Below are 20195 nucleotides of genomic sequence, written 5' to 3'. Positions count from 1 at the left end.
TACGTTGTGCATCAATTTTTTGCTGATTTAATACCTCGAGGCCCTAATATGATTAATTAAAAATTCTTATGTTTGAGTAGTTTTTAAAATGGCAGCTCTATAATATGGCGGCTCAAAGGATAAAGACCTAATCTAACATACGGGCATTTGAGTACATAAATTCAGTCATCATGAATCTATTTTGATTTTGAAGCATTATCTCTCATTTCTATTATGATTTTGGAGAAAACAATAAGGTTATTTTATGTATTAAAATTTACATGCGTTTATGTCATCCATATGTATTTTCATCCTTTGCGCCGCCATATTGATCACGTGAGCTCTCAATCGTTTAAACGTATCATTAGGAAACCGAATTTTCAAAACAATATTACTTAACAAATATTGCAGTAAAAATCGGGACTATTGTACCTTTATGTAAGATTTATCCTTAACTTTATTTTAAAAAAGGTTTTAAAAATCATGTCTGTTCCCTATTATAAAATGAAGAAAACTGTTTTGAACTATACAAAAATGTTGTCTTTGCTTATTAATAGTTATTATCTGTTGTATTCATTTTTTTATTCATGTTCTAAATTGTAAAATTGTACACCTGAAAAAAAAAATCAAAAAAGTATATAGCAAAGTAAATAAAACTAAAGACAACAAAAGATTACTGTTATCTGTGTCTTAATTCCGACATTTTTCTGCTATCATCTGCAGTTTATAACGTTTTTTTTCAATTGTTTTCATTTTTCTTTTTCGTATGGGATTGAAGATATCGTTATCATCTAATATAAGAGTAAATGTCGTATTATGTATTTCATTTTAGTACAGAATATAAATGTTATGTTTGTTATAATCTCACAATTTACATTTTTTAATAAATGTAAATAAAAAAATGTTTAATTAATATTATTTTTGTATTAGATTTTGTTAATATAATTGATACTGTCATCAAATATTTACAAAGGGTCTAAAAACATTTTTTAATATTTAAAATTTATTTCTATTTTATTCTATAATTTTAAAGCCGGTCCTGTGTACTAGTAGCTATAACTACTTTTATAGAATGTTGGCTGTATTGAATATATTCATTTATACTCGACGGTAATTAATTCTTATAAAACGTTTTTAAAGTCGTGCTTTTGATTGGTTAGAATTTATCAATCTGGCAATTTTATTGGAGCATTTCAAAAACGTTTCACAAGAATTAACTACCATCGAGTGTACATCTAATATTTAAAAGTATATTTAATCTCTAAAAAAAAACTTAACCAAAATAAAAAGGTTAGGCGCGTTTGATGTTTTGCGTATCATCATGAATGTCAATAATTTTTTTACTGTGAAATTACAGATTAAAAAACAACTGAGATCAATTAAAAAAAGTCAAGTCTACAATTATATTATTTTATTTATAAGGCGACTAACAAATAATCATCATATTTAATTAAGGGCTCGGTCAAATGATTGTTAATTTAAACTTAAGTAATATATTAATCAATTACAAACAACTCTCAAGATACTTACTACGTAACTTGCTATGCCCTTTACATATCATTTTCAAAACGATAAAATTAGTAATATAAATAGCGTAAACTTAGATTTATTTACATATGTTAATTCGAAATTTGTATATGTAGAAAAGCATTTAGGGAAGCAGCTAAATAATTTATATTTTAATTTAATAACGGAAAAATGTGAAATTGTAAGAAAGGTATTCCAAATTTCCTTAGCCATAGCCTCTCTTTCCCCGGATGAATTTGCCTATAGTATTATGAAAAAACCTGGATACATAGCAAGAATTGCAGGAGAAGTGGTACATTTAATAAAATGTGTACCAAAAACAGTAAAAATTTTGCATCTAAAGGAATGCTACAATCAATTGCCAGTTTTATCAGGAAATGAATCCTGGTTCTTAACGCCAAAAACGCATATTCTGGTGAAGAAGGAAGTTCAAGTAAATTGTAACTCAATAGTACCTACATACTACAGAATTTCGGAGGAATGGATAAAATTCACACCAACACCAACTAAAACAGTATCACCTCATATTTTGAAACCAAACACGAAGATTGGATGGACATTTGAGTATGTCGAAACACTGCCAACAAGTGGAGTATATTCTCAAGAAGAGTTGGACCAATTACAACAGCAATTAATGTTTCCAATAGAGATGGCATCACTTTTAAATGTGATTGCCAGAGAAATGGCAGGAAACATCTGAAAACATATTTTCGGAAAATACAATAAGAAATTTAGCCGAAAGTACATGACACATGCTTATTGAAAAACTGATCACATGTGGGTCATTTTCATCTGTGTTTATCATGATACTTATAATCCTGCATATTGGAAAACTGATCATCGATACCATTATTAGAGGCTACACGTTACGCACGATTTTTGGATGGTCAATACATCTATGTGAAGCCATTTTCAGCTCAGTAACGCATTTATTGACAACACTGGAAAATACAAGCAGCATAAAAGAGCAGATTCATACGAATAAAAAGAAGAACAGAGTTTATGAAGAGAAAGAATTACAAGAAATAAAGATTACCGCTCCAATATCCGCCCAAATGCCACCACCTATTCCTTCACGCCCACCAAATGCAAATACCTATACAAGTAAAATCACAATACCGAAAATTCAGACACAATCTAAGGCTAGTATATCTTTATTTTCATTAGCACCACTATAAAATAAATCTATTATATAAAATCCCTATAATGTTATTCTACGTATACAACAACATAAGTATACAAAATTTATATTTTTTATGAAAATTGTTAGTTTATAGATATTTGAGACTAATGTTAAAACTCCGATCATATTATTCTGCATATACGATGTATTGATAGAGTAAATTTGTATTAAAATCACCTGATGTTTTTAATGAATGTTATGTAAAATGATATCTATAAGATTTTTAAATATGTAAATAAAATTCTAGCATATTTAGTAATTTAAATATAAAACAGTAAAAACGAAAACATTTAATGATTTTAAACAATAATAATTAATAAAAGAAAACTATTCTTGAAATTTTTAAGTAAATAAGTTGGAATTTTTAAGTGAAAAAAAAAATTATTGTTAAAATTTATTAACATTATTATTTATATATCTGTGACTGTTAGTTGCTTTATTGTTTTATTGATTTACTATTATAATATTTTTTAACTCCAGTTTGCTGAGTTATTTCTACGTTGTGCCTTTTGGGCAATATTTTATCAACAAAAACAGGCTGCGTTTCAATATTCGAGATATTTATTTCCAAAATACTGACTTTTTTACCATCCACTTCAACCTTTTTTTGACAGTCCATTTTAAATTTTGGATGTAAACTATGGGAAAGTAAGTTTTGATAACTTTCTTGAGCCTATAACAAATAATCCTAAATTGTAGTTATACTTACAGCTTTATAATTGAAAGACAGTAATCAAAATACCTTTTGTTTGATTTTTCCTTTTTCTATTTTTAATTTTTCCTTCATATCTTCATTAGCTTTTTTTCGTCTCCATAGTTTTCTTTTATGAAATCCACCAAGAAAATCTCTGAAAAAAAAATAGTGAAATAATTATACTATATTATTATATTTATTTTTATTAAATAACAGAATATTATTGAGAACTCATACAGGGTATTTAGAAAGTATGATAATGTGCATATAAATTAACAGAAAAGTCTGACTAGGTGTTTATTTTCACATAAAGAAAAACAGATCAATCGTCTTGTTATTCTATGTCAATCCGTAAAAGTATTTTTAAATACCGATAAATCTGCATGAAATAAGTGACTATTTCTCTACGTTTTATTGTCTTCCTTTAATTGGGAAAAACTGGCGTAATTTTGTAAACGAAAATGATTAATTAATGGTTTTAACCAGAATACTACTGTCTTTTATAAATAATGAAAATGTCAATATTAAAAGTCTATAACTAGTCATGATTTATCGTATAAAATATTTTCTATAAGATAAACAGTCGAAAAATTCTTTATAAGATAAACGGAGTCGAAAAAAACACAAAAATACGAATGAATTTAAAAAAACTTGGTGAATATAATTAGAAGAGTGAAATTAGAATTATTAACAACGTTTTGAACTGTCAGTATGTAGCACATAATGTGTCAAAAACTATTTCACATCTTAGACAGTTATGTAGGTAATTAAAATAAGTAAATGAAAATCGGAGCCATAGTCTCAGTAGGCAATGTTTAAGTCTGTTATTATTATGCTATCCGCGTTGATCTGTAGCTAAATATCTAAATTTTGGAATAAATGTTTACTGAATTAGTTCATAATAGGTTACTAAGACAGTTTTTATTTAACTGTCGCTGTTAGAATTTTCAGTTTAAGACCTATGAAATTTCCCATTTGATACGTCAAACTATTTATTAGGGCTGTTACAGAGGATCAACGAACTATAGCCAATTAAACCTCTAGTTTTAGAGTATTTTTATATTCAAATTTGGAAAATTACTGTTTTTTTCCATTAAAGTTTTTTTATGACACATTGATTCTAGTAAAATTTATTTTTTGTTTGCAACTCTATCGATTGAGTACATATCATTGAACAATGGCTATTTTTGTTTTTTTCCACGTTAATTCCCATAAGAAACTTTAAATTTGGACATTAGACAGAGCAGAAGATCTTATTCTTATGCGCACAAAATTTACGTACGTACTAATAAATGTAAGTACGGAACTTTCAGCACTATTACAACTCTCGGATACTGATAGAAAAATTTGATATGCCCTAATCAATTATGTTCATTGAAATTTCGGAGCGCTGTATTAATATGCGCTAAAAGTCTACAGCATTATGTTCGTGCTCTCAGTCTCTAGACTTCATGTTAAGGCTACCTTATTTGCATTTTAAACCTTAAAATATAAAAATCTGAATGTCTGATCCGAACTCCGACAACCTTAATACAGTAAAAAGATACCTTTTTATAGTAAACAAGTAGCTGTAAAGTTTCAGAATGGGTCTGACCTTCTATTAGAAGTTATGTAGAAAACAAACATGATATAATTGCTAATAAGTGGTTTTACATGCAAATTGGACCGTTATAACCTAGTAAATTTCTTATCTACCGATACTAACACATGTTACACACCGATACAAACGCATTAACAGATTCTTGGGAGTGATATCTGACTGGTTAGCTATTAATAAATTATCTTTGAACGTTAACAAATTGTATATATTATGACCTTCAGCAGCTATGTAGATAGTGTATCAACGCAAACACTTATTAAGATAAGTGGTAAAATAATCACTAAGGTAGAGAGTGTTAAATATCTAGGGATAGTCTTGAACTACAATCTAACTGTGTAAAACCTTGTGTATATATTCTACAAAATTGCAAAATCAATGTCAGTTGAAACTCTAAGAATGATTTATTATGCTTTTTTCATAGTATAATAAGCTATGGAATCATTGCTTGAGGAGGAGTATACCGTAATACCTAACATGGATATATCGTAGAAAATGCAAAACAAACTATTAAAGATAGTCAATAAAAATAATTTTGTAGTTCAAGACAATCCTCTTAATTTAGGACAGCTATTTTGTAGTTTTCTGTGTGATAAATAAAATTATTTAACATGAGCTGCACATAAGCGGGTGAGAGCGACAAATTTTCAGTTATCGTCTAGCACAAAATAGCGTGATTTTTCAGTATTCGGTCTATTTCTCGGGATCAAATTAATTTAATCAATTAAAGTCACTTAAAATTTGTATTATCATCTCTCTTTCTTCCTCTCTTTCTCTCTGTAAGTATTGACGGACGTAGTCTTGATCACTCCTGCTAATACTTGAAATATTTCTGGCTTCAAATGCCTTCGGACGTTTTTCTTGTAGATTCTTACACGCACTTTTTTGCAAGTGTCCGATATTGTGCTAATAATTGTTGGCCTGACTTCAGTGTTTGCTGAGAAAATCCGATCTGAATCTTAGCATCTTAGCATCACTCGGCATCTATTTTGCAATCTTCCTGGAACTAGCAGCGTTGATTCCATCGAAACAGTCCGGTGTTCATCTCGCCCATCATCGTCCATGGACCTCGTTTGGAACGCCAATTCTCCAGTTTGAGTGCCGTGAAGTGAATAAATATTGACAGTGCGCAAAATATGTGCTGACTTTACCTCAGCTTATACTCGAAAAATTTTAGTGTTACTAGTTTATTAGTTAAAATTTAGTTAGTACTAGTGTAGATTGTGCGAAACTTATCTCTAAAGCTAATCTAATATGTATTTTCTGACAGCGAATTATATGTGAGTGCTCAGTCTATTTTGGACAAATTTTATAGGTTAGGTTAGTAGGCCACGTAGTGATACATTTTGTAAATTGAATGTGGTTATTGTGCCAAGGCTTGCGTATTGTGTTCATTTTGTCGTGTCAGTGTTAAAAAATGTTATTCTTCGCATCAACACTCAAAAAGACGCCTACGAAAAATGTTTGTGTCTGACAGCACGTACGCCTATATCACTGCGTATAGGGTATAAAAGGCCACTGTAGTACCGATGTCTGACATTACGTCGACTTTGTTCACTAATCGTTGTTAAACTCATTAATTTTGCTCATTTTTCGCGCTGTATTCACCCTGCACTGTCGCTGTAAAATTCCAGCTTAAATTTTATTTAAATTTTATTTAGTTTTAATTAGTGTTTCTGCGCTACCTTGTACAAAGTTTCTAGATATCTAAGTTTACGAAATGCGGCAATAATGCGGTAAATAAGTTTATAGCTTGTAAAACGTGTCGTAACGTGTTTCACGAAAGTTGCCTAGCGAGATTTATCAACACAAAAAGCTGTAAACCGGGTTGCCTAAAAACACACGAGACTTTCACGTCTAGCTCAAATCAGAGTAAAATAATCTCTGAGCCAAATACGCAACGTTGTTCGATACTGCCCGAGACCTCGCGAATTTATTATTTTTTAGTGATAGCGGGACAACACCCATACCACCGTCCGATCAACAAACTCTTTCGCAATCCCATACGCATAGCAGATTTTCGCCGTCGTCGACACCGCAGCCCACTGTTTCCACAAACATGCTGATATACCTCAAAATTGGCAAACTTTGTCACCCGATGACAAATTAACTGAAATTTTTAGTCTTGTGAGCACGAACGTCAAAAAGACCGACTTGTTGACTAATAAAATAGAGGAGGTTGAAAATCAGCGCAAAAGTATCGAGGGTCTTGAGCAGGAAAATTTTTCATTGCGTACTGAAAATGCAGAGTTAAAGCAGCGTATAAGTACCGCGATAGACTACAAGCCAGAAATTAAGGTTACTGGTATACCTCTAAATTGCCAAATTACTCTCGTTGATCTGACTTGTGTGCTCTTTGCAAAGCTTGGCCTTCAAAACGAGCTTTCAGATATTTTTGAAGTTTGCGAGATCAAAACTAGGGATAAACACACTAGTCGAGGTGCGCATTTGTCTTAAGCCCGAGCGCCTGAGCCGACATTTTCTTATGTAATCCAATTTAAATCAACCTGTGTACGGAAAGGTTTAAAAAACTAAACCTTCGCGTGGAATAATTAAATTTAGTGACTTATATACTGGCGGATCGAACTCGATCATCAACTTTTACGAAATGCTTACACTATACGCTCACAATCTTCGTCAATCAGCTAAAGAACGCGCTCGTGCCTCAGGTTACAAATTTGTATGGGTCTGTGACGACACAGTCATGGTGCGTAAAGATGAAAGCGCTGAGACTATAAATGTTGTCACCGAAAGCGATCTCAAGCGTCTCTCTTGACAATCTAACGTAGGCCTGTGCATTCGAAATTTGCCACATGATGCGAATAGCGATGAAATGAGTGATAAATCCGGAAACGTAACTAATGCACATGTACATTTGGTGCAATATTGTACAGGATTACGTGTAGCTCATATTAATGTCAGTTTTATTAAAAAACACTTAACACAAATTAAAGCTTTTCTCGTCACTAAACATTTCGGGCCGCTCTCTGTGTCATGCAGAACGGGTTCTGTCTTTCAGGTAGTCAGACATCCTTCTTATATATGCGGATACCTCTTTTTTCCGTAGTGCCTTGTGTATCTTGCCCCAGCTGGCTGAGTTAAACGTATTTTTAAAATCCAGTGTAATAATAGCACAGTACTTCTTGGATCCTCGTTTCCATCTTTTTCCTTCTATTGCAGTTCTAGAGGCGTCGACTACTAAGCTGACGGCGTCAAGAGTAAAGCGTTTTTTCCTGAAGCCGTGTTGATATTCCGCTAGTCCACCTGGTTTTTCAATGACAGTCCATTCTAACACCGATTATGCGCTCTAAACCCTTGCCCGGGGTGTCTAGCATGCAGAGTGGTCTGTATGAGGCAGCTTCTCCAGGAGGCTTATTTCCTTTTGGTAGTTGCACCAGGCGTTGCTTTTTCCAGTTCTTAGGAAACGTCCCTTCTTCGAGACATGAATTGTACAGGCCCACATAGACATCGAGGCGTTCCCGTATAGCTTGTTTCAATGCAATATTGGGTATGCCATCAAGGCCTGGATCCTTGTTGTTCCCAATTCTTTTGCATGCAGCCAGTAATTCCTCTGTGGTGATTGTTGGAATGATTTTGTCATTTAGCTCCGCTTCAGGGATAGCTGTTACTTCCAGTTGAAGAGGAAAAAGTGTGTCACAATACGGTCCAATAATTTCGGGCTCTTAGAAAGGGGATTATAACCTCCCTTTATCTTCTTCATTACTACTTGGTACGGTTGTCCCCAGGGATCCAGCTCAACCTCGTCCTGTAACTCTTTAAGGCACCGTCGTTTATGTTCTCGGATTTTTTCTTGAGTATCCGTTTAGCATCCTTCATTTCTTTGTTTAGGGCGTCTACTATTTCTCTACCTCGGCCGGTTTCGTAGTATTTCTTCCGAGCCCGCTGTTCCCGTCTTCTGGTTCGATGACACTCGCTGCGGGCAGCGTCAATTTCTTTATCCTTCCAGTATACTGGCGGTCGTCTATTATTAGGAGCCCTCCATAGCATCGTTGCGTCGCAGGCTCAGGTTATATTTCCTATTACCTGTTCGACCTTATCATTTGACGATCCAAACATCTGTATTTCTTCTAGAGCCAGCAGGAATGTCTCCTTATCATAATCCTTCATTTTCCAACCGACTCTTTTTGTCGTTGCCCTCCCGTTGGATCTCTGTTTTGATATTTTTATCTCCATTATTATCGCTTGGTGGTCACTATTTTGTAATGATCGCTCACCGTCCACGATCTAACTAAGATAATCAGGCAGCTGCTTACAAGCGTGAAATCTATGATGGACCCTGCGTCTCCTCTTTTAAATATGTAAGAACATCCCGGTTAACTAAGACCGAGTCAAGGAGGGCGAATGCTTCTAATAGCACTAGTCCTCTTTCGTTCATCCTTTGGCTGCCCCACTCTACTGCCCAGGCGTTAAAATTGCCTGCTATCAGTGCCGGTTTTCTTCCTACAGCATCCTGTACTAGCCGGTCCAACAGTTGTCTGAATTGTTCTAGCGACGCGTTAGGAGAATCATAGCAGCTGTAAATGTACGCCTGCGACCTTAGCGTGTACAAATCCTTCATAACGTCTTGTCATTTTTTCCTGGAAAGCGGCGCCTCCACATGCCCATATCACCGCTTTACCAGTACTGTCCATATCCCACAATGGTTTGTCCAGGTCTCTGTATTGTTCACAGACGATGGCTATGTCGATCTTTGTCTCACGGACATACTGGCTCAGTAGGTTCTGTGCTGTTGCGAAGTCATTCATATTCAACTGCACTATTTTAATTTTTTCTTGTCTGTCAGTGGTTTTTACTGCAGCTCGGTAAACTGGGTATGCATAGCTACCAGCTGCGTGGTCACTCTTTCCATCTGTCCCTCCTTTGCAAAGTACATAGTTAAGTTGGTTCTTACACTTATTCGCTTTGTGCCCATCTTTTCCACATGTAAAACAAAGCTTACTTCTATCTTTAGTTACTGTGCAGTTTCTGCCGGTATGGCCAAAATGTACGTCTTTCGCAGAGATCTTATCGTAGAGTCTTCTATGATGTTCTCTTCGACAATTTCCTTCTGTAGTGCTTCTAGTACCTCCTCTTTTGAGGTGAGCATATCCAGATCTCTTACTTCAATGGTTTCTTCTTCCTGGAGTGATTTTTATGGCGCCTTCCACTAGTACCGCTTTAACTTCTTCTTGGAAGTCCGAAGTTTTGACTTCTCTTTTGCGTGTAAGCTCTATCAGAAGATCGCCTGCAACTGTTCTGCGTATTTTATTTACGCTATTCCCCAGCGTGTTTAGTGACGGAGCCGCTTTCATTTTTGACAAAATGTCTGCATAGCTCTTTCCCTCTGCAGCCTTGATGATTAAAGCATCCGGTCTGGGAGGTCTTGCCCGCTTCAGTCCATTCTTGCTGGTCCTATTCTGATTTATAACGCCAGGGACGCTTTTATCCTCTTTGCTTGCCTTTTTCTCCTTTTTCTTTGACTTTCTTGTGACGATTTCCTGCCAGGCTGCCTTTTTAGGTTAGTTATTCTCTCCTTTATTTCCTTCATTTCTATCTTGGAGTAGTTGGAGCTTCCTTTGTTGTACCCGCCTTCCGAGAACTAAGATTTGGGGTTGTCTGGGTTTTCCTCCCCTGAGTTCCCGGGCGTTGGCATTGCTGTAAGTTATTATCTGCCATGCAGAGATTCTTATAGCTTGCTCTTACGATTCAGGCAAGATCTTTGATTTGTTTGTGCACATTGTGCCTATCCCTGACATAGTCCATTAATTCCTCGATTCTGCTGCCAAGGCGGTTCAAGTGCGCATTCCTTTGCGTTATGCAACCAGCTCTCTTATCCCTGTCTGTACCAACGTGTGCGTGTGGGTGTCTGTGTATGTGTGTGGGTGCGTGCCTGCGCGCGCGCGTGTGTGTGTTCGTTCGTATACGCCTGTACCTCAGATTCTACTTAGCCCATTAACGTCCAAAACAGAGAAATCGTAACTCTGTTTTCAACCGTAAATCTATCACATATTCCACGAATATATTCAAAGCAAACACACTTTATCTGAAGTATTTTTTTCTCAACTTTCCATTTCTGGTATCAGAATTGCGTATTTTTCACTCAAAAATCCAATATGGCGACGTTTAAAAGAAAAAATGCAAAATTTCGATACTTTTTTTTTAAATCTAATTTCTTGTTGTGTTAACGTTGAGGACGGAACTTTATTTTTCAACTATGAGTGCATAAATGAGTTGTACTTTAAATTCAGTTTGGTCCCAAATCCAGAAATTCAATATGGCGGCTAGAAAATGGCGCCTGAAGCGCAAAATTTTGCCCAAACTTTCACGAATTTTTTTCTTGCATTCGACGAAAAAATCAATAAGAATAAAAAGTGCTTAGAATCAATCAAGGAATATGTCTAAATTTTTTCACTGAGTTTTGAGCAACTTTTTTATTTTTGCCAATTGGCAATTTATGACAAATTGGAAATATTCATCAAATCGTCTCGAAAAAATTCAGATATACTTCTTGGTCAATTCTAAGTACTTTTTATTCTCTAACTTTTTCTTATATAACACTTTGTTTTTGAGTAAAAAATAAAAAACCTTAAAAAATTTGAGTTATGCAACTTTTGGAATTGTTTCATAAACTATATTGAATTCTCAATCGAAAAAGTCTGAATTTAATTACTATATTCAATTTGCCGAATTTGGCCAAAAGCTTTTGTAATGTTTTTATCTGAATTTCAAAATAGTGAATCATCATTGAATGTTCATAAATCGATTTTGAAGAATCTTTAGTTTTTTCACTCTTTGTCCACTATACTGTTAGTGTTCTAAATATTAGCGTTAATATTTTACTTGTAAATTTGCTCATAATTGACCAAAAAGTGCATATGGAACAAAACATTTTAAAGTTTTTGATTTTTTTTTGAATTTCAAAAAATCTCAAGAATTTTAAGGTTTTTGATTTTTTACTCAAAAACAAAGCGTTATATAAGAAAAAGTTAGAGAATAAAAAGTACTTAGAATTGACCAAGAAGTATATCTGAATTTTTTCGAGACGATTCGATGAATTTTTCCAATTTGTCATAAATTGCCAATTGGCAAAAATAAAAAAGTTGCTCAAAACTCAGTGAAAAAATTTAGACATATTCCTTGATTGATTCTAAGCACTTTTTATTCTTATTGATTTTTTCGTCGAATGCAAGAAAAAAATTCGTGAAAGTTTGGGCAAAATTTTGCGCTTCAGGCGCCATTTTCTAGTCGCCATATTGAATTTCTGGATTCGGGACCAAACTGAATTTAAAGTACAACTCATTTATGCACTCATAGTTGAAAAATAAAGTTCCGTCCTGAACGTTAACATAACAAGAAATTGGATTAAAAAAAAAAAAGTATCGAAATTTTGCATTTTTTCTTTTAAACGTCGCCATATTGGATTTTTGAGTGAAAAATACGCAATTCTGATACCAGAAATGGAAAGTAGAGAAAAAAATACTTCAGAAAAAGTATGTTTGCTTTGAATATATCCGTGGAATATGTGATAGATTTACGGTTGAAAACAGAGTTACGATTTCTCTGTTTTGGACGTTAATGGGTTAGTGGATTTTAATCCACTAGGTCTCATTTTCTTTGTTATTACTAGTACATAGTGGGAAAACAGTCCGTTTTTACATTTTGTGGACGCGTTTTTTTTTCTATGGTGATGTTTTAGTTAGATTTAGTTAGCATTGTATAGTACCTTGATCTCCTTTTTCAGGCTGTTTTTAAAACCAGTTAGTTTTAAAGATATTAAGCTTCAAAATTTTGTTTTTTCACCCTGTATACTCTATATAACTGAAAACTGAATCGTTTAGATCTCAGCTTCTATTTAGTGTATTTTAATCTATACCTATGCTAGTTTTTTCAGTTTTTTTTACCAATTCGTGAAAAACAAGATTTTCAGTTACGCATGTGCGGTTTTTTCATGGCTATTTTTCGATTTCTAGTGATTTTAGACGCGTTCCGCAAACTATCCTAACCATTATAACTCGGAAACTAAATGTTGAACTTTTCTTAAAAAATCATGATTATTTAAGTTTATTATAACTATATAGAATGCTTTAATTCCAAGCCCTGTCATGAAGCAGATCCGGAGTCCTTCTGTTTGTTTCTCCTTGGCAATTGGCGCACGTTGTCGTAACGAATGTCAAAAAGAACAAAAATTTTAAAGAATTCTCTCCATCTCCCTTTTCCTCTCTTCCCCCCCCCCCTCTCTCAATATAATATGTACAACTATTTGTTTTTTTAAATTATTTTTTACAATTTAAAAAAACTTTCACCGAGAAACCCATAAAAATTATGGGAAATAATAAATACAAAAATGGGTATAGAATCAAATCTAATGATACCATAAACTATGTAATAATTAGCAAAAATAAGATTACTGACAAAGTATAAATAACAGAAAATATGAACAATCTGTGACATAGGTAATAAATTAAAATATAACTTGGCAGGACAGCAATTTTGTATATCAGACACATGTAGTTTCATCTGGACAATATAACCAATATGATGAATGTTCGTACGTGTGTATGTGTGCAGTGTTTACATACATAATGAACATGGAATAAATATAAATTTACATGGATATATATGTGGATAACCTACATGGATATCTATCCAGTTATTTTCAACAGGGAAATTATCTACGCTGTGTCTATTCGCACGAAAAAAAACAACGTATTTTCACGTAATAACGTAGCTCTACGAATCGCTTTTCCAAGCAAAAAGCTCACGCACGTACATTTTTCAGGCAAGCTTCAGAAACGTAAATATTCCGGAGTACGTAAAAGCTCTGATACATAAAAACGTATATACGTAAAATTTCCAACCACGTAAAAAAAGAAATTTTAAGTTAAAGCTTTTTGGTTCAACTAAAAACGTAATTACAAGTAAAAACGTAAATACAATTAAAAATTTAAATACAAATAAAAACGTAACCAAGTAAAAAAGAAAGTCTAAAGTGAATGAACGCTGATTTAGAATTTTGGTCTTGCTTTTCTTCTTCTCGCTCCAATAGATTTTTTACCTTTGTTTGTTAATCGTCTTACAATGCATGGTGTACCTGTACACGTATCACTCATTCTGCTTTTTATAACAGAGCTAGAACTTACTACGTTTTTCCATCTGTCATGAGATAGAGATTCATCACAAATATCTATTTCAAATTTTTGGCCTACTGCAAATATATGTCGACAGGGAAGAATGATACTAACTTGATCAAAGCATGTACAGCTCTCTGGTGTCACATATATAATATCTTCAGTTTTAGTCACTTGTTTCACTGTACATTCCATGCTAGTGTTATTAACACTCCTTATAGTTATTTAAGTATAATACTTTAATTGCGTCAAAAGTTTATTATAAGCATATTCTGTTAACAAATTTTTGTAATAGCTTTGTACATTATCTATGCTTTTTTACTAATATTTGTATCAACTCACCAATACTGAATGAATATCTTTATAAGACATTTCTAAATTGCGATGAAAATCCCATTTGAAAAAATCTAGTATGAAGGTCATTAGAGAATTATACTTTCCCAGAAAAGCTTTGAGTTTGTGATTGATTGATTCAATCCTGTTATTAGTTAAATTACCAAAGTTGGCATGAAATATACAATACTTCACCCATTCAGTCTTAATACAAAGGCAATTAACATTAAAATAATTTTGCACATCAGTTGGAGCTTTTTCATAAAATTCAGCAAGATAAGAATCAAAATCTTGTGAATTTTCACTTTTTACTATACCATTTATTATTCTTAATAAGTCTAGTCTTTGGTCATTAGTTTTAATTTCCATTTTTCCTACAAGTAAATGCCGACTAAAAGATCTTAGTGCATGAAACTGGAAAATAAACATTTCAACATGTAGAAAAATTTCCTTGATGACTGTACGTTCCGTTAGATTCTTATTACTTAAAACTCCTTTAATACTTCGACATGCTTCTGTATTATCATCTTCTAATTTTTTAATAAACCACTTCAGAACTGGTTTAGTTTTGTTTTTTAAAATGCCAACCTCTACTACTTTAGATCTATTGTTGCCATCATCAATGACTATAAGCATAAGCGTGTATCCAGCTTTAAATATTTTGTATGTCCCATCAATGAAAAGAATTTCAGAAATTTCTTCATGTTTTCTTTCATTTAAGGAGTTGAAAAATACAACCCTCGAAATTCATTCTCATATTCAAGGATTTCAGTTTTAGCACCTGAAAGATAAAAATAAAAACTCTTATAATTATAACATAACAAGAGGACACCTCTTTTTTTACATACGTGTCTATTATCAAAATTGCAGTGGTTTGGGTTACATTTGACATGTATATAAGGAATACATGTATAAATGTATATAAGGAAAACAGTAAGTCTCCATCGCTTGCATGAGTTACTAAACAAGTGAATAGATTGCATTTAAAAATGTATTCATAATTGCAAGCAATGCAGAGCCTTTTTTCCAGCATTTTTATTTTAAAATAAAATAAAAACAAAAGAATAACGAATAAAAAATAATTTGATAGATTACCGTATTCATTGTTCAGAAGTTTTACTGCTAATTGAAGGTTGTCGTCATCTTTTCCCTTAACTGAAGCTTGTAAATTCAGTAAATCTTTCTCCCTCACTGACTTTTTGTATGTCTCTCTCAACTTTTCTTGTCGTCTAGCTGGTTTACAACCAAGATTTAAATTATTCAAGGCCTCCTCTTTTTCCAAGCTAATTTGTCGCAGTCATTGATAAGAAGTGTGTTTTAGAAGATCCTCGCCTATATTTCCTTAATCTATGAAGAATAAGACTAAAGTCGAAGCTACAATTGTTACTACAAGTGCTTAAAGGTGTTTTTGAGAGGACCAATTGCTTATACTATGGTTGAGAAAGTGTTTTGTAAAATCCATCAATTTGCTAGTTATGAAGAGTTTTTAGAAAAAAAAGAAGAGTATGAATCCAAAACTGGTTATCAATTATGCACAGGCAATAGCAGTGAAAATCCTGATTACGACTCAGATGATTCTAAAAAAAAATAAATTCCCTTATAAGTATAAAGCTTGGAAGTGTATTAGGTCAGGAATAAATGATGCAAATAAAATGACAACGTAAGTACAAAATAATAGTAATTAAAGATTTTCAAAATATTCAATTTTGTCTATATAATATAATTTATTAACAATTTAGGATAGAACGATCAAATTGTCAGGTTAAATTAAGGCTTACGTTGCCAAAAAAAGAAGAAGGTAAAGAGCAAGGAAAAATGAAGATTTCCATCTTACATTTAATTCATAATCATTTGCCTGAGCATGTAAGTTAATCAAATAATAAATAATTAGTTTATGATGTAATTTTTAACTTAACGTTTGCTATATGTAATTTTTATTTATAATTTTATATTTAATAGGACATTCCTGGTGTTAACGAGTCCAGAGCTGCTCAAGTGGAAAATACACTTGAAAACAATGCTGCAAAACATGAACAGGCTACAATTAATCAAGAAAACCTAATAACTGGTTGCACTGAACTCAGTAAAGTTGTCAGCGCAGAAGCTGGTTGCACTGGACCCAGTAAAGCTGTAAGCGCAGAAGCTGGATGCACTGGGCCCAGTAAAGCTGTCAGCGCTAAAGCTTTAAATGATCAAAAAGAGAAGGCAGAGGCAAAAAAACAACTTGAAATGGTACACCCAACAATTTAATTATTATTATTTACCTAAGACATTAGCAACATTATTTTATCTCCTTTCAAAAAAGTGATGAGGTTTGTTCGATTATTGAAATTGAACAATTCAGCTTTATTTCGGACTGTCTGTACTGTATACTACCATATATCTACATATATTCATTATCCTGAACTGTCCAATCTCAATAATTGAACAAACCTATATAGGCACTGGAAAAGTGAATCTCAAAACAATATTTGATTGGTCAAACGGATTTAAATTTTAATGTAGAGCATGCATAAATGTACCGTCCTTTAAAATTTTCAATTATTTACAGCACTTTTAATTATATCAAATAGATTATCTAATTCTCATTTATAATTTATATTCAATAAGGTAATGATCTTTACGAGCCTAGATACATTGATTCAATCAAAAAATAATAATCTTGCTGCTATTAAAAACAAAATTTAGAACGAGAAGACTGGTTGTATTGAACTAAGCAAAGCTGTCAATAAGGAAGCTGTAAATGATCGAGCTAAGAAGAGGGAGACAAAGGAGCAACTTAAAGAAATGGTAAAATTTGTACAAATACATACTCGTTTTCTAGTATCAAATTGTCTTATTATAAAACTTATAATGTCTGCAGGTCAGTTTAGAAAAGAGTTTGAACAGTAGCATGAAAGGGATCAATTTGGAATGTGAGTCTTGATAAGATCCACGATGAAAGTAAATTTGAAGTATCTGAACAGAACAAAGGTGCTGTAAAAAAAACACTTGTTGGATCAAATAGTGATAAGGTATGTATATAGTTATTATGTGTAATTTAAAAGATTCTATTGACATTTACTAAAGTTTAATCTTGTATACAGGTTGATTATCAAGATACTTTCAGAAGTAACATTGCAGAAGCAAATTTAGAATCTGAGAATTGTAACAAAACAATGAATGAAGAAAAGTGTGAACTGGAAAAAGGTGATGCAATGAATTCAAAAACTCGTGAGATAGGTCGACCACGTGGTGCAGTAACCACTGCTATTGGGCTACTCATAAAAAAACGAATTATAAAATTCGAAAATATAACATCGAAGCAAAAGTTAAACCAACTTTTAACATGGTTAAATTTGGATGCAAGCCTAATAAAACTCATTATAAAACAGGAGTCCATATTAGTATACGAAATGATAAAAGTATGTTTACCTAGTTTGCCTGATGCTTTTCTATCCGGAGAAATCAATTTGGATAATGTTGTTGACTTTATTGATAGCAAAGCTTTGCGTCATTTAAAGATTTCAATCATAAAAAGAAAAAAGGAAAATGTATATACATGTCCGTTTTGTAAACATCATATACTTGAGAAAGAGGAAAGTATCTTTTGAGACTCTTGTCTAATCTGGATGCGCACAAAATGTGCTCATATTAGATTAACAAAAAAAGTGAAAACAAATGATTATTTTTGTACTTTATGCTGTCAAAAATAATTTGCATTTATCCTATAAAGCTTATATATTTATTGTATTCTACTATAAAGTAAAGTTATATTGTACGTACTTATACATTTAAATAAAAAGTTTTCCTACATAAAAAATAATAATTCATGTCGTAGTTATCACCTTTGATTTTGTAATATTTCACTTAAAAATAGGTTTTTACTTATACTTACATTTTTACTTGTATTTACGTTTTTAGTTGAACCAAAAAGCTTTAACCTAAAATTACTTTTTTACGTGGTTGGAGATTTTACGTATATACGTTTTTACATATCGGAGCTATAACGTGCTCCGGGAAATTTACGTGTCTGAAACTTGCCCGGAAAATTTACGTGAAAATACGTGAAAATACGTTAAAATACGTTTTTTTTCGTGCGAATTATCTAACAAAAGCAAATACTACAAAAAATCTTGAAGACTTCCCCAAAAAGCCCTAACTTGATATGGACTTCAATGCTTTTAGTAAGATTTTATTTAAAAGTGCAATCGTAATACACCTTTTATTAACTTAAATTTACTTGTGATTAGTGAATTAACAGTAAAATATGAAACACCCTAGTTTTTTAAAATAATTATAGCTATATCGAAAAAAAAGTAAATTTGTTTTCAGCTCTAAGTTGCAGATCAAGTATTAATTTTTAGACATCATATAAACATAAACATTATCACTTACTTCCTTTTTTCTTCATCAAAGAAAAGCATTTTTTTGTTGTGTCTATATTTATTTTGTTTCTTGTTTCTTATTTCAACATTTTGTCTCATTTTGATTTTGATTTAATTACATTTAATTACATTAAATATTACATTAAATTTACATTAAATAAAATAAATAAAGCTGGGAGGTTAGAGTACAGAACTAGTTATAAGGCCTGGACCACGGTGTAAGATGGAGTGGTGGACCCATGGTGTAAGCAGAGATTAGAGGAGAGATTGCCGATGCGCATCTAGAAAAGGAGCGTGCACGTGTAGGTAAACGCCGAGCCGCGAGCATATGGCAGCCGCGATAGTGTATAGCCGCGGAGAGAGGGAACGCGCGCGTGAGCCTCGGCGATAGAGAGAGAGAGAGAGAGAGAGAGAGAGAGAGAGAGAGTGAGAGGGAGAGAGAGGGAGAGAGAGAGAGGGAGAGAGAGAGAGAGAGAGAGAGAGAGAGAGAGCCGCGCAGCTGACTAGTGAACAGTAGGCATAAAGGCGCGTCGACACTCGCGAGTGTCGTTGGAAAATATGGTGCGTCGCCACTAGCAGTTTCCGTACTATTCGTTATCGTCGCGAATGACCGCGTTAGGTGGCGTCAGGATGAGACAATACTGCCAATTCGTAATTGGCGCCGCAGAACGCCATTAATATTCATTATGACTCGCTTTTTTCTATCTATTTCAATGTCTTGAGAAATGTACAGTTCATAAAATGCCAAAACACTAATTTTTTCTTGGCTAGATAAATCTTTTTCTTTTGATTTCATCACTGATAAAACTTCTTCTAACACGCCTGGCTCTATCATTATTTCAGCAGCTTTGTTCCTTACTGTAGACAAAGCTGGCAAAGGGTAATTTTTTTTTCTTAAATATCTGTAGCCTTTTGGAGTCACACTGTGCAATGCTATTGCAGTTGCGATATCATCACTGCTCCATTTAATTGACTTTTTGTTAGGATTTAGCAGCTTCTTGATTTGTCCAATAGTAAATATGAGTTGTAAAATTTCATACACTTTTTCTTTTGCTTGCTTTTGTATCATTCGATCATGCATTCGCCTCTTCTTAGTCATCTCTTTTATTAAGTCATCATTTTTCTTTTTTAGCTGAGTATTCGCAGTTTTCAAAGCATCAATGTCACTCTTAACCCATTAAAGCCCATGCTAAGACTGGTTGAGATAGCGACAAACAAACTGTGCTATCCTTTGCATAAGTGAAAAATAAAATATACGTATTTTTTCTTATGTCATTTGCAATTGTTTATAACAAATTATTTAAACAAATTACAAAAAAATTCATAATTTTCAAAATCTGAATGCGGAAATCGATTCTGGGGGTAAAATTGAGACGAAAACCCATAT

The 20195-nt window shown here is 33.0% G+C and overlaps 2 protein-coding genes across 3 annotated transcripts; one reads left to right on the top strand and one right to left on the bottom strand.

Moving 5' to 3' along the window:
* Positions 1-3073: 3073 nt before the first annotated feature.
* LOC107982109 (ribosomal RNA-processing protein 17) lies at positions 3074-19332 on the bottom strand. The gene is made up of 3 exons (XM_016989576.3): positions 18819-19332; positions 3432-3537; positions 3074-3362 (listed from the first exon to the last, which is right to left on the bottom strand). Exons 1-3 carry the CDS (start codon positions 18905-18907, stop codon positions 3126-3128), a joined length of 432 nt encoding a protein of 143 aa, XP_016845065.1. The 5' UTR covers positions 18908-19332; the 3' UTR covers positions 3074-3125.
* Positions 15541-18249, top strand: LOC107982108. 2 transcript variants are annotated; one of them, XM_016989575.3, is made up of 6 exons: positions 15541-16101; positions 16181-16304; positions 16401-16673; positions 17130-17231; positions 17305-17455; positions 17528-18249. In XM_016989575.3, the coding sequence occupies exons 1-5, from the start codon at positions 15947-15949 to the stop codon at positions 17365-17367; spliced, it is 717 nt and encodes a 238-aa protein (XP_016845064.2). In that variant the 5' UTR covers positions 15541-15946; the 3' UTR covers positions 17368-17455; positions 17528-18249. The 2 variants fall into 2 exon arrangements, with proteins under 2 accessions (XP_016845064.2, XP_031788161.1); XM_031932301.2 differs by having other exon boundaries at positions 17052-17231; positions 17528-18243.
* Positions 19333-20195: the final 863 nt, after the last annotated feature.

This window comes from Nasonia vitripennis (assembly GCF_009193385.2).
Source record: "Nasonia vitripennis strain AsymCx chromosome 1 unlocalized genomic scaffold, Nvit_psr_1.1 chr1_random0006, whole genome shotgun sequence".
NCBI lineage: Eukaryota > Metazoa > Arthropoda > Insecta > Hymenoptera > Pteromalidae > Nasonia > Nasonia vitripennis.
The sequence above is the reverse complement of the archived record's forward strand: the minus strand, read 5'-3'. Positions and strand labels throughout refer to the sequence as shown.

Coding starts and splice junctions, on each gene's coding strand:
- LOC107982108 (XM_016989575.3), top strand. CDS start 15,947: ATGAATCCAAAACTGGTTATCAATTATGCACAGGCAATAGCAGTGAAA. Junction 16,102..16,180: donor GATGCAAATAAAATGACAAC/GTAAGTACAAAA, acceptor TTAACAATTTAG/GATAGAACGATCAAATTGTC. Junction 17,232..17,304: donor AGGAGCAACTTAAAGAAATG/GTAAAATTTGTA, acceptor TAATGTCTGCAG/GTCAGTTTAGAAAAGAGTTT.
- LOC107982109 (XM_016989576.3), bottom strand. CDS start 18,907: ATGAGACAAAATGTTGAAATAAGAAACAAGAAACAAAATAAATATAGA. Junction 3,538..18,818: donor TTTGATGAAGAAAAAAGGAA/GTAAGTGATAAT, acceptor TTTTTTTTTCAG/AGATTTTCTTGGTGGATTTC. Junction 3,363..3,431: donor AAGGAAAAATCAAACAAAAG/GTATTTTGATTA, acceptor TATTTGTTATAG/GCTCAAGAAAGTTATCAAAA.